General features: G+C 39.0%; 2 protein-coding genes across 6 annotated transcripts in view; one reads left to right on the top strand and one right to left on the bottom strand.

Annotated features, from left to right (window-relative positions):
* The window catches only part of LOC103025319 (coiled-coil domain-containing protein 148), a 112,969-nt gene extending 110,276 nt beyond the window's left edge, over positions 1 to 2,693 (top strand). For all 3 annotated transcript variants that reach the window (XM_022680135.2, XM_022680137.2, XM_022680136.2), the window contains one exon: positions 1,954 to 2,693. In XM_022680135.2, the coding sequence (XP_022535856.2) occupies positions 1,954 to 2,100 (147 nt within the window). In that variant the 3' untranslated portion in view covers positions 2,101 to 2,693. The remainder of the gene's footprint in view (positions 1 to 1,953) is intronic.
* Positions 2,694 to 3,195: 502 nt separating this feature from the next.
* upp2 (uridine phosphorylase 2) lies at positions 3,196 to 10,345 on the bottom strand. 3 transcript variants are annotated; one of them, XM_022680138.2, is made up of 8 exons: positions 10,238 to 10,345; positions 10,051 to 10,123; positions 8,665 to 8,779; positions 7,998 to 8,156; positions 7,469 to 7,583; positions 6,792 to 7,001; positions 5,658 to 5,804; positions 3,196 to 3,760 (listed from the first exon to the last, which is right to left on the bottom strand). In XM_022680138.2, exons 2-8 carry the CDS (start codon positions 10,101 to 10,103, stop codon positions 3,618 to 3,620), a joined length of 942 nt encoding a protein of 313 aa, XP_022535859.2. In that variant the 5' UTR covers positions 10,104 to 10,123; positions 10,238 to 10,345; the 3' UTR covers positions 3,196 to 3,617. The 3 variants fall into 3 exon arrangements, with proteins under 3 accessions (XP_022535859.2, XP_022535860.2, XP_022535861.2); XM_022680139.2 differs by having other exon boundaries at positions 10,232 to 10,339; XM_022680140.2 differs by lacking the exons at positions 10,051 to 10,123; positions 10,238 to 10,345 and adding an exon at positions 9,091 to 9,173.
* Positions 10,346 to 13,766: the final 3,421 nt, after the last annotated feature.

The following is a 13,766-nucleotide window of genomic DNA, read 5'->3' as shown; positions in this document are numbered from 1 at the left end:
GCAAACACACACCTAACATGCAGCGTACCAACTTTACCCCTCTTTCAATATTGCATGTTACAAAACCCGCCCACTTGACTTTGAACTCATGTAAACACTGCAGTATATAACCATTTACGTACCGTAACTCTGAATGTTTAGCTCTGGCTGTGTTGAAATCATCTGAAGGCTAGGGTGATGGTTCTAGAATATTCACACTGCCATGGGCCAAGGTCAAACAGTGATTAAGCGTTTCTCTGCATCGGTACACTGCATGTTAAACCCACGCAGAACTGTTATAATATGTTATAATCTGTTATAATCTGTTGCATAATTATTCAAGTTGAGGATCGTGTCCTGTGGTCCGAGCCCAGGAGCAGGGATAAGTGACTCATTTTAAATTTAAGTCTAAGTTAACTTTAAGAAGCATGCTTCACGGAACTGATAATAAATGTATAACCAGCCTGGAAAATAATTTAAATGCAGTTTGGATCAAAGTTGAGTTTATTTAGCTTGTTTTCAGCTCATAACTGACTTAAGCCCTAAACAGATGGTATTAGTTTTGCAGGGGGGAATGGAGTGATATAAGTTTACCACAGGACGTCTGAAAAATTTATGACTGATTTGCACAGGATAAGATATGAGATGGGAGTGTACCTTCCTACTTGAGAAAAAAAAAACAAAAAAACATAAAACTCCTTTTCCACAGGATATGACTGAATATTTACACACATGTAACATGTTGCTAAAGGACATTGAAACATGCTAAAGGCAGTAACATCATTCTCTTAAATAATTATGGGTCTGCTTTGGGCGTACCGTAAAAAAAACCAATGAGTGTTGCACTTATCATTCCCTTTAAGAAGCAGGCGCACTCTGACTTTGGCGCGTTCTTATCTTAACAGTGTGCATCTTAGCAAAGATATCCTTGCGCATCTCAGCGAAGAAGTTCGTGCTGTGAAGGTACACACAGCAATGTTATTTTATTCTTTATTCTGTTTATTATTGAGGTGCACCTGCGTAACTAAGAAGGGAATGAACTCTAAGGATTGACTGTTGTCTAGGTTCATTTCATTCATAGTGCTTCTCCACCGACGTGGAACCGGCACCGTTCTGGTTCCCGAACCTAATTTTGAACCGTTCGCCGTTCTCATGTTCTACATTCGTTCGCAGCAGAAAAAAATACTAGGTTCCTCAGCGCGAACCATGATGACATCTGTGGGCGTGTCTGAATATGCACAGTGTTCTGCTGAGGAAACACAGTATTTACTCTGGATTTGGTGTTCTCCAGAGTTTCAGGATAAACTTGAAAGGAGAACTAGGAAGGAGAAACTCGACGGTGAACTAGAGGAGGATTTATCTTGGGCAGGATATGTTCGCATGAAAGAACAAGTGATAACCAAACTGAAAAAGCTTAAAAATAGAGAGGAGCTGGGCGGGAAAGTGTACCGGTGTTTTATGATGTGCTGGACAGCGTGCTGGGCAGTAGGTCAGCTAACCAGATGACTGGGGCGCTGAATTCGGCCACAGCAGCGGACCAGTGCAACCCTGGCTCTCCAACTCCGTCCACATCGGCCAATAGCGATGTGACGTTTTGGCGGTTCAGTAGAACCAGAGATCTTTTGGTGGAAAAGCTCTATCAGTGGCATACCTGTGTTTTCTGCCACCAAAATAGAAACATGCCAGAAATTTACCTCAACATATCTCACTTCCAAACCACTATTCCTAAACTTAGATGCTTAGATGCTAAGAATGAGCATCGCTGAAGGGCCCAATGTGCCCAATGTCCAGGCAACCATTTTGTAAGGAAATAATAATAACTCTACCTACTGTAACTGAGGTTTATCTACAGACTTCTCTACAGTACATTATAAGGAGTTTCAGCTCTAGATCTGTATGGTTTTGCTAAGTTATCCAAATACTTAAATACGTAAATGTCTCTATTGTGTGTGTGTGTGTTTGTGTGTGTTACAGATTGTGGCCGACCCACGTGTGCGTATAGAGCAGGCGCTCAGGACCGCAGGCCTCCATCACACACCTTACGCTAGAGCTCTCCTCTCAGAGATCCAGCCTCCAAAACCACCCCGACGAGACACACAGTCCACCGTCCTCAGGTCCTAACCTCAGAGTTCTGCACTCGTTAATGTACACACTGATAATTCAGCTCAGATCAGCACAGCAGATCTGTTAATATTTCAACACAAATCAGCACGGCCCAGACATTCACCCCAAACAGCCACAGTACAGAGACAGACAGACAGACAGACAGACAGACAGACAGACAGACAGACAGACAGACAGACAGACAGATAGATAGATACTTTATTGATCCCCGGGGGGAAATTCTTGTTTTTTTTTTTGTTTTTTTTTAGCACTGTTATTATTGAGTTATTCTTTTACCCTAAAATGACCTGCAGTGTAGAGAAGAAGAGACTTTATAAAAACAACATTAAATATTCTTTTTAGATGGGAATTTCAGACTGAATATGATCATCATGGTAGAAAAAGGGAATGTAGTGTAAATGCATATGTAATGTTTTTTTTTTTTTTTCATTTACTCTAAAAGGTTTTTTAAAGAGCTCTGCTAGTTTTACGTCCTACTGCTGGAGCTCATATTGGAAGATTGAGATTTTAAATGCAGGTGCATTAAAGTCTGCAGTGCATGTACTGTATTAAAGATGCCGCAGATAAAACAATAAACAAATAAAAAAAGACACTAGCTTGCTATAGTTTTATTCCCATCAAAAAATATTTAAAGGATATTCAACCTATAAAGGTTTACTATACCTCCTGGCCCTATATTATTCATGTATGATGTCATATTTTTATATAAAACATATCCTTATGCACCAGATGTACCAAAATGAATGTTTTTGGGCAACATCGATTAAACATTAAACATTTAGCCAAAGACTGAAGATCATATTATAACTTTTATATTTATTTTGACACTTTTTTCACCACTTCATCAATTACCGTAAATAGCCTACATGTCTACTATTCTTGTCTTGCTTAAAAAAAAAGCAGTTACAAAATTACTTTATTGAACTGTTTTAACATCCCAGCAAACACGATAGGTAAAAAACTAATTGCACTGTTTAGTATAAATTGTATGGACACCGAAAGGGCTTTTATTTCCTGGCCAAATTCATTTTAATGCTTCATCTACTGTAAGTTTCATTTACTTATGTTTTCCTTTCCAATAAAGAACCAACATGTTTTTAATATTTAATTCTTTCACAAAGCAAAAATACAATTTACATTACTTCTGTTTCAAATAAGAAATAGTCCATAAAGTACACTTGATTTGTATATTTATAAATATTTACAGGGCATACATAATAAATTCAAAAGCAAGCCTGTCTGAACAGCATCTGTGTTAAATAATACAAATACAAACACAGCACAAACAGTTCTATTTACACTATACAGGAGTCAGGTCTCATATGTTGTCTCATATAAAGGAAACAGGTCTCATATGTTGAGCACAGTTTGGAGTTGCTCCAGCTCATTAGATTACTCAACACTTACATATCAAATATCTTGAATCAGTTCATCATTTTATAGTAAAGGTGATCGGATATACAGTATAGTGAAGGTGATCACGTGATCGCAGATGATTCTTGTAAAATGAGTCTTTAGGCGATGAGTCCCAGGCGTTTCTTGATGAAGTGCGCCACCAGGCACTGGGGTCTTGACTGATACTCCACCAGAACATCATGAGGTGTAGAGATCTGATCCCCCTCGAACCGGTTCAGCAGAGTTACACAGATCACTGCAGCTGCAGAAACATTTAAACACTCCTGATTAATTCTCTGATTAATACTGTATCACTGTGGTCATTTATTTGAATCTAGTTTATTCATGTATTTTTAAGATATGTATTGGCATCATGTCTGCAGTATTATCTTGATGTATTATTAAATGATGTTCTTGAATCTAGAGTCTAGAGTTTGTGATTTTGAAAGAGCAGCATTTGGCTGATACTGTTTTCCAGGTCTATACAGGTAAGATAATGTAGAGTTAGAGGTCTTGCACACTCATATTGCTGTTATTGCCTGTCAGGGGAATCTGACAGAGGAAAAAGTGCTATTGATATATACAGCTCTGGAAAGAGACCACTTCAGTTTCTGAATCAGTATCTCTGACTTTGCTATTTTTAGGTATGATTGAGTAAAATGAATATTTATTTTCAGAAAATGAGAAATGAGAAAGTTCTTATTCATAAAGTTTTAAGAGTTCAGAAATCAATATCTGGTGAAATATCTGGTTTTTAATCACAGTGTTTTTTTATGCATCTCTGCATGTTTTCCTCCACCAGTCTTACACACTGCTTTTGAATAACTTTATGCCACTCACTCCTGGTACAAAAACTCAATCAGTTCAGTTTGGTTTGATGGCTTGTGAACATCCATCTTCCTCTTGATTATATTCCAGAGGTTTTCAGCTTGCTAAAATCATAGAAACTCATCATTTTGAAGTGCTCTCTTATTTTTTTCCAGAGCTGTGCTACACTACATTAAAAAATTGCCTATGCTACACCAACTATAAACCCACAATTCATATACTGCACTAAACATTATTTGAATTTAAAGCAGGCAGGGCAAACAAGTCATATTTGTGTCACGGTTCTCCCATAATGCTGGTTATCAAATCGTTTCTCTCACAGCACCTCTGTTCTGTATGTGAGAGACAGGGGTTTTGTTTAACACTGTTCAGGCAAGACTCCTGAAACTCCACTTGAACAGGATTAGTCTGAGAACTGCTTTGGATTAGAGCGTCTGCAAGATGCCGTAAATGTAAAATGATATAATTGCTGCGGTGTTGTTGTAATTGTCTGAAATGGTGTTTGCACAGCAGTTTTCAGCTCAGACTTTTTCCATCGTTACAAACATTCTCCAGATTTTCAGCGCCTGACAGCCTGCTTACGCTCACCTGGGGAGCCAGAGAGACTGAGTAAAATCTACTGCAGATGTTTGCGTTTGGAGCTAATGTGCAGAACACATGGCTGTTCTGCCCTGAATTGCCCTGTACTTTTGTGATCAACTGCTGTTTTTAAGTAGCTAGTTTGCATGGAGTACTGTAGAGCTAGATACCAAAAGTCATGGGATTGGGACATCCAAAAAGTCATGGTATTGCAGTATTTAAACCCAGAGAGAGCAAGGCCAATTGTGCTCCCTCTGGGCTCCGGTAGCCGATGGCAAGCTGCATGACCGGGATTCGAAGCGGCGATCTCCCGATCATAGTGGCAGCGCTACTCGGAGTCCCTGGTGCATTCCATGTCTAAAGTTGTGTGTCTTCCGGAAACATGTCTTAGAAGGTACACCATCCACGGTGGACAGCACATTGGCTGGTAATGATTCTGACTAGACTGTGACTGAAAGTGACTGAAAATCTCATCCATATTTAATCCAAAATAACCCAAAATAACATATCCCGCAGTTCAGTTCAGTGTGCCTCAACTTCCAAGGGACATGGAAAAAGTCATGGGTCATTGTACTCGTCTGTGTCACATGACATTTGGCATAACAGTATTTATCACTTGGATTCTGTATTCCACCTGTGATTTCTGATAACGCTTGGGTAATATGTGTCCTGTCTGGGACACTAAATCTGAAATAACTTGATTGTGACATCAGTGCCAGCGTGGAAAAACAGCCAGAAGTTACTCAACGTACCTTTGAGATTGCAGACACGACACATAGCAGCAAATACTGTGGACTCCATCTCTATATTCCTGACGCCAGCTTCGTGAGCCTTCCTCAGATACTCCAGCTTTTCTTCAGTGGAGAACGAGCACAGAGCACCGTCCAATCGGCCCTGCCCTGGAGCAGACGGAGAAGTTACGTGAGAAAAGCCGGAAAGTAGACTACTAAGCTAAAGAATGATGCTATGACCTACAGAAAGTCTGTCTGTTAAGCTGTCTGTTTGCATGGACTGTTCTAGCCAGACACCACCTGTCACGATCATTACCACCCACTGTGCTGCCCTCTATGACGCATTCCCCATAAACATGTGACACTGTGGATCCAGGAAAGTTAAATACGCCCACAACTTGGAAACTTTGGAATGTCCCATTAATTTGACACCCACTACCTATCAGGCATAACTCAAACTCACCCTGCCATTGAGCATACTGGCCAGTTTTCATCCACACTCACAAGGTAACAAGCAGTAGTGGCTTCTTCATTAAGGAAATTGGGCAATGTCCCACCAGAGGGTGAGAAGGAGTGTTGAAAAGTGTTTGCAACACATTTAACCGGTGCTAAACTAGCTGTGACTATTCTGTACAGTCAGTCCTGCCTCTAACTATTATAGGCCAATCAGCATTGACTGGCATTCCCCACAGTCCCTCCCCTTTTGACTGTTTTGATCATGTTAATCGTCTTGTTTGTTTTCTTAGGTTACTACTAGTGCATCTTAAAAAAATAGAATATCCTTGAAAAGTTATTTCAGTAATTTAGTTGATGTTAAACACATTTTTATATAGATGTATTACTCACAATTTATTTTAAGAGTTTATTTATTTTTTTGTTGATGATTATAACTCACAGCCAAAGAAAACCCAAAAATCTGTATCTCAGAAAATTCGAAAATAATATAAAGACCTATTGGTACTTTCTGCAGTGTGGGCAGTGTGCCAAGTCCTGCTAGAAAATGAAATCTGCATCTCCATAAAAGTTGTCAGCAGAGGAAAGCATGGAGAAGTTTCACGTTTTTCAACTGAATTACTGAAATAAAGTAACTTTTCAATTATTATTAAACTTTCCATCCATCCGACAACTTAACTGCAGTACAGGTTTCTTCATTACCTTCATAGAAGTCATGTGTGCACATGGTGTTGCCGATGACGGTGGGGAAGCCGGACAGCTCAGCTGAACACTGCAGGAGCTCTCTGGCCACCTCTTCATCCAGCTCTGTGCTCCTGATGATCACCTTTCCCAGAACCACCTGCTCAAACTGGGGCCGGAAGAAGGAGTCCACCGCTTTATCTGTGATCACCACCGTGCCTGGGGCAAGACCTTAACACACACACACACACACACACACACGTGTACATATATAAGTTACACATAAGCAGCCTTCATTTTTACTGTGTTGTCACTGTGTTGAAGATGACATAGTAATGGTGGTTTGCAACATCACCAGCTACATTTCGGAGAGGAGGTATGAGGTACCAAAATGTGAGTAGAGAAAAGTAGATAACTGAAGAAGCCAAAAGAGGAAGGCCACAAAAGATCTGGACATGGCTGCAGTGTAACAACTCTACGAAAGGAGAGCTATGAACATTTTGTATACCTTTTCTTACTATTTTTCCTCTTTTTTTCCTCCTTTTTGTGTGTGATGTTGGTAAGTTGTAAACTTTCTTTATAAAAAACTGCTCCAATTTCTCCAGTCATTTGGATTTAACAACTTAAAATACCCAATAAATGACACAGTAAAAGCTGTTCAGACAAAATAGATAAAAATAGATGAAGATTTTAGGTACCGATGCCGCCGGAGGTTCCGATGCGGAAGAGGACGACGTCACGGCAGCGGGCGTGGTACAGCAGCTTGATGAGCTCATGCAGCATGATTGAGATGGAGGGCACGCCCATGCCATGCTAAACACAACACAAACAGGAGGAACACCATGACTGACAGTCACTGTTATTTAACTCATGATGGCTGTAAAAAGGCCCTGTCATAAAGCACTTTAAAACAAGAGATAGACGAAGGTCATGTTCAGTTAAAATGTGTGCATGACTAAGGTTTAAGAAGATGTTGTGATATTTGTGTTTGCTGCTATGTACGCAGTAGAGAATAATGACAGCTGGAAATATATTTTTATTCAAGGTTTTTCAAGGCTAATCGATACGACTGTTTTATAAAGGCCTGGGGTTTGCTTTGCCATGGAGCTTTTTCAGGGTCAGGTACACATGTTCTCAAAGAAGACATTTGTCAGACTGAACATTAGTGCTATTGCTCACACACACACTGTATGTATATAAGCCCAAATGCATGTGTTTTTTACTTACACTGATGGACAGCACAGGTCCCACTTTGTACATGGAGTAGCGGTCAGTTTCCTCACAGATGTCTCTGATGTCGTCCACGTTTCCAGGCAGCTCCAGCTCCTGATGAATGAACTGAGCGAAAGCTCTCATCCTGTTGGCACTGCCCCCAACACACACAAACTACACACCACCGAGAAACACACACACACACACACACACACACATAAACAAATATGTTCATATTCATAAAGTTTTAAGAGTTCAGAAATCAATATTTCGTGGAATAACCGTGATTTTTAATCACAGTTTTCATGTATCTTGCCATGTTCTCCTCCACCAGTCTTACACACTGCTTTTGAATAACTTTATTCCACTCCTGGTGCAAAAATTCAAGCAGTACAGCTTGGTTTAGTGGCTTGTGATCATCCATCTTCCTCTTGATTGTAGTATATTATAGTATATTAAATTAAAAATATAGCTAATTTAAAAACATACTTTTAATGCACTTACGTATACTTCCTTTTCTCAAGGGTTATATCTACTTATATCTATGCTAAAGCAAAGATTAGGTATGCACTCTGGGTTTTGATTTCATAATAGTGGACTCACTACCAAGAGAATCATACTCTAATTGAATTGTTGAAGGGAACAGTAATTTATTCTTTGATGTAAGCCTGCTTACACTCACCTTGATGTCTCCGAACATGGCGGGCAGGTTGTGGGTTTTGGTGCCGAGGTTGAAGTGGTAAAGGATGTCCTCCTCCATGGAATCCAGGTGAGGATTCTTCACATACTGCTCCTGCCTGTGGGGAGACAACAGAACCAAAACACGTAAGCTTGAGCTGTAGCGATTAGCCAAAATCTGAAGTCTGAAAGAATACAGATCAGTAGTTCACACTGTCTAAACTGCACATTTAACTTATCACACACTCTCACAATCCTACATTGCACGTATTTGTTCCAAAATCTCAAATAGACAATAGCTTATACAGTTTGTGATGCTGTATAACACATTGTTATCTGTTAAAACGAACAAAAGTACCTCACATAGCTGAAAAAACATTAGCTGTAACTTAGACATCCTATTAGATTCCACTGCATATGTGTTACCTACATTATCCCTGTAGCTCCCAGCAAAACTGATAAAATTTTTTTCCAGTGACCTGAATTGCTTTAAGATGAGTAGTATTGTACAGTGTTTCTCAATCCTGGCACTAGTGGCACACTGCCCGGCCTATTTTAGTGGATTCCTACTTTAACACACCCCCTGCAGCTCTGAAAGGGCTTGTCGATCAGCTGATGTGTGTTATAAAAGCAGGGAACACATTAAAATGTGCAGTAAAATGGTGCCTCTGTGACCAGGGTTGAGAAACAATGGTATGGTAGTATCTTAACACTTAGATGATGGAGGTCCCTGTTGGAGGTCTATGTTTTTCATCCAGCCCTTCATTAAAACACATATCAGTGGTAAGAGTGGTGTATTAGTTGTAAGAGTAGTGTATCAGTGAAAGGAGTAGTGTATCAGTGGTAAGAGTAGTGTATCAGTGGTAATAATGGTGTATTAGTGGTGTATCCGTAGTGTATTGGTGGTAATAATGGTGTATTAGTGGTGTGTCAGTGGAGTATTGGTGGTAATAATGGTGTATTAGTGGTGTGTCAGTGGTGTATTGGTGGTAATAATGGTGTATTAGTGGTGTATCAGTAGTGTATTGGTGGTAATAATGGTGTATTAGTGGTGTATCAGTAGTGTATTGGTGGTAATAATGGTGTATTAGTGGTGTGTCAGTGGTGTATTGGTGGTAATAATGGTGTATTAGTGGTGTGTCAGTGGTGTATTGGTGGTAATAATGGTGTATTGGTGGTAAAAGTAGTGTATCAATGGTGTGTATCAGTGGTAAGAGCTCTGGGCTATTGTTTAAAGGGTTGTGGGTTCAATACCTGCATCTGCCAACCTGCAACTGTTGGGTTTTGAGGATTGTAGAGTATTTCATTGTATTGTACAGCTCTAATAACAGTAAATGTTCTTTTTTTAAGTTTAATGTTATCAAAACATGAAAATAATAGGGTTTCTTACTCAATATATTCGCTGTGTTCTGTTCCAAGGCAGTTGAGTAGAATGGGAGCCATGGTTGCAGTTATTCTTCACTCTGAAATAAAGAGACAAATAGTTATAGTTCAGTAAATTCAATTTGAAACAAATAATTGTCAAAAAAAAAACCCTACACTTTATTAGATATAATTAAGAAAGTACATACTGGTACCTTCCAGTCTGTTTGGTATAAAATTCCAAAGTTAAAAAAGAGTCCAACGTAAACTCTATTGTTGTTTTCTCTTTCTGTCGGTCTGGGTTTTAAATCAGTTCGTTTCAGAATCGGGGGCTAATATAGCTTTGTCCCTCTCCCCCCTGCAGTGGGCTGATTGGTTGTGGAGGGAGGTGTAGTGTTCTGTTCTTTCTCTTCATCTTTCCGCTCCCACCAGCTGGTTACTGATCTCAGGTCCACTCAACTTTCCCAGACAGACAAAAACAAACCTCCAACGCAAACACCGTGCACCATTACGCCATTACCCTGACCCTACCAGCACTTTCTGTGTGTGTTTGGGTATAGTTTCCTGTAGATTGTAGAGCAGTAAAGGCTATAACGATTAATGAGTTGGGTTTGTTGTGATGATAACAGTACAGTGCAGCACAGATCACAGGATATCACCTAACAGACCCAGCAGACAGTTTATCATACTGCTATACTGGCAATTATGCAATGGGTGGTAAATATGACCAGCTGATGGTGAGCTGGTACGCACGTGTGTGCTATTCACAAGGCTGAGGGGAGCTTACGTCAACAGACCTTAGTGTTTTTTTTTTTTTTTCACAAATAGCCGAAACTGCATTCCATGGGATTCCAGTATTTCCAGTATTACTACTGTCCAGTTTTTATACGATTTTCGAAAACGTGAATATACAGCTCTTAAGAGAGCACTTCAATTTCTGAATCAGTTTCTCTAATTTTGCTATTTATAGGTTTATGTTTGAGTTAAATGAACATTGTTGTTTTATTCTATTAACTACAGACAACATTTCTCCCAAATTCCAAATAAAAATATTGTCATTTACAGCATTTATTTGCAGAAAATGAGAAATGGCTGAAATAACAAAAAAGATGCAATATCTGGTGGAACAACCCTGGTTTTTAACACCAGTTTTCTTGCATCTTGACATGTTCTCCTCCACCAGTCTTACACACTGCTTTTGGATAACTTTATGTCACTCCTGGTGCAAAAATTCAAGCAGTTCAGCTTGCTTTGATGGCTTGTGATCATCCATCTTCCTCTTGCTGTTATTCCAGAGGTTTTTAATTTGGTCAAATCAAAGAAACTCATCATTTTTAAGTGGTCTCTTATTTTTTCCAGAGCTGTTTTTTTTCTATCTAAAGACTCCAAATCCAAGTTTACTAAAGTTAAAATGTTGTAATGACTAATAATATCGTAATTAGTGTAAATTAACTTTCTATAGCATGATATATTTGTTGAGAAAAAAAAAGGTTTTGGAACATTTTGGGGGTCTGTTGATATATCAATAAAAACCTGAAAAACGACAGCTTCAGAACGATTCCTGTGTGATCCAACTGCATAATGTAGCCCTGAGGCAACAAATATAAAAGTCCTTGTTTTAGAAAGTAAATGAAAACAAAATAGTCAGAATAAACAAGCTTTGAAACATACTTTTTTGCATATAAAAAAATAAGGGATAGTGTAATACTCAAAAAAAATGTTTGCTACCTGAAGGCAACACCATGCCATAGAGGGTTAATAATTACTTGAGACATTCTGTGCTTTAACTTTGTTCAATATTTGTGCATTCAAGTCTTTAGTGTGCACCCTTTCTCTGCTAACACTTTACAATAAGGGTACATTAAATTGTAAAGTGCTTACAACAGAATGTCTCAAATATTTATTATTGTTTGACATTTTTTAAGACAATTTTTATCAAATGTTTAACTAGTGTCCAAATTCATTATTACGTACAAAATTCTTTATGTCACGTCTTGGCCTCGTCTCGTGTCTCTGTGTGTTTTCCCCACGTGACCTGTGCTCCCCTGTGTCTCCCGTCTCAGTACTTTTCCACCTGTGTCTCATTTGTAGCTCCGCCCCTTCCCCAGGTGTTTCTAATTATAGTGTGTTTCCTGTTTCTTTAAATAGCCCTCCTCTGCCACTTTGTCTCCGTCGGTCTTTGCACCTTCCTCTGTTGTCTGTCTCTCCGCGTTTCTGTGTTGCTATAGCCCTAGTTCAGTGTTTATTCATAGTTTGTTCCCCTGAACCAAAATCCAGACCTCAACCTCATTAAGAATCTTTGGGATGTGCTGGATGGAGAAGGTTTTGTGCAGCGGTCAGACTCTACCATCATCAATGCTGCTGCAAGATCTTGGTGAAAAAAAAAAATAATGCAACACTGGATTGGAATAAATGTTGTGACATTGCTGAAGCCTATTGAAACAATGCCACAGTGATTGTGTGCTGCAATCAAAGATAAAGGTGGTCCAATGAAATATTAGAGTGTGTAGCCTTTTTTTTGGTGGCACACAATGACAGCAAAGGTACTTAAACTGAGGCAGATTCAACCATTTCAAATCATTAAGTGCAAGTACTGTAGATTACTGCCTTTCTGTACGCAGCATAAAAAACCCAATAACTAAAGCTTTCCATCTCCAGAGCTATTACAAATCGTTAAAATATAACATTTAGGTTTTTCAAAGTGCTAATTTAGATCAAATTAAGTACAAGTTAATATTTAGTTTTAAGTAAGTAAGTGAGTAAGTATGTGTGTGGTCTACAGTGGGAAATTATGAGTTCCCATGCCATCGTAGAATCAATTATTCCAATTAACTTGGGCTAATTACCTTGAAAATTCAAAACAGTCATTAGTTTATCAGGGAACATTTATATCCACATTTTAAAACCTCGCTCATTTTAACAAGATGAAATGTAGCCATGAGAATCTTTTATATGAAAATATTTTCATTTAAATAACAGCCAATTTAAGTGATGAAAACCCATTTATCATTTTGCGAAAGTATTAAAATGACTTTACATTAAGGAAAAGTCCCTGCTCTTTTCATCTCATTGTGCTGCTAATGGGTTTTTTAAATGATATTAATGGAGAATGAATAAAAAATAATGAATTGTACTTACAGGTTCAGCAGCTCAGAGATTTCATTTCAAGGCTACCTACCCTCTGAAAACTGCTGTTATTTTATTTTATTTTTTTTTTGTTTTAAATGCTGGATTTTTCCATTCCAGGGTTTTTAAGGGCACTATTTTAGCTATTTCTAGGCGAGCTGTGAGCTGTACATCGTGCAGGTTAATTCAGGGCATGTAAGTGTGTCCTTGCTTTTGGAAAGAAAGAAAAAAAGAAGAAGCATGCCTTAATTCAGTGGGTGTGTTTTGGGTGTAAGGTGCAATAAACCAATCAGCGTGTCACTTACCACTATCTTTAAGAGCCAGGTGCATTCAGACTTTGACACATTGCTATTTCAGGGGCGCAGCTACCTGGTTGTGTCCAACGTTTCTAGGCAGAGGAAACTGACCTGCTCATTTACGCTCGTTCATTCTGTTTATTGTTAGTGTAAAAGTTTGCATAGCTGCCAACAGGCGCTATGGGTTTGTGCACTGCTGCATGTCCATGTGTGCATAACAAGTGACGTGTAGGTGCTTGTGCAGTGTAGCCATATTGGATTCTGAACTCAAGGTTTGGTAACGAGTGGAAAATTCAACTTGGAACTGGATATTCTGACAGGA

This window comes from Astyanax mexicanus, chromosome 11, assembly GCF_023375975.1.
Source record: "Astyanax mexicanus isolate ESR-SI-001 chromosome 11, AstMex3_surface, whole genome shotgun sequence".
In the NCBI taxonomy this organism is placed as follows: domain Eukaryota; kingdom Metazoa; phylum Chordata; class Actinopteri; order Characiformes; family Acestrorhamphidae; genus Astyanax; species Astyanax mexicanus.
Note: the sequence above shows the minus strand (reverse complement) of the source record. Positions and strands in the feature narration are given on the sequence as shown.

Bases quoted from the DNA above. Each gene is read 5' to 3' on its own strand.
- upp2 (XM_022680138.2), bottom strand. From the start codon at position 10,103: ATGGCTCCCATTCTACTCAACTGCCTTGGAACAGAACACAGCGAATAT. The intron at 7,002-7,468 runs GTACCTAAAATC...GTGTGTGTTAAG, and splicing joins CGGAACCTCCGGCGGCATCG to GTCTTGCCCCAGGCACGGTG. The intron at 5,805-6,791 runs GTAATGAAGAAA...CGTCTGCTCCAG, and splicing joins CACACATGACTTCTATGAAG to GGCAGGGCCGATTGGACGGT.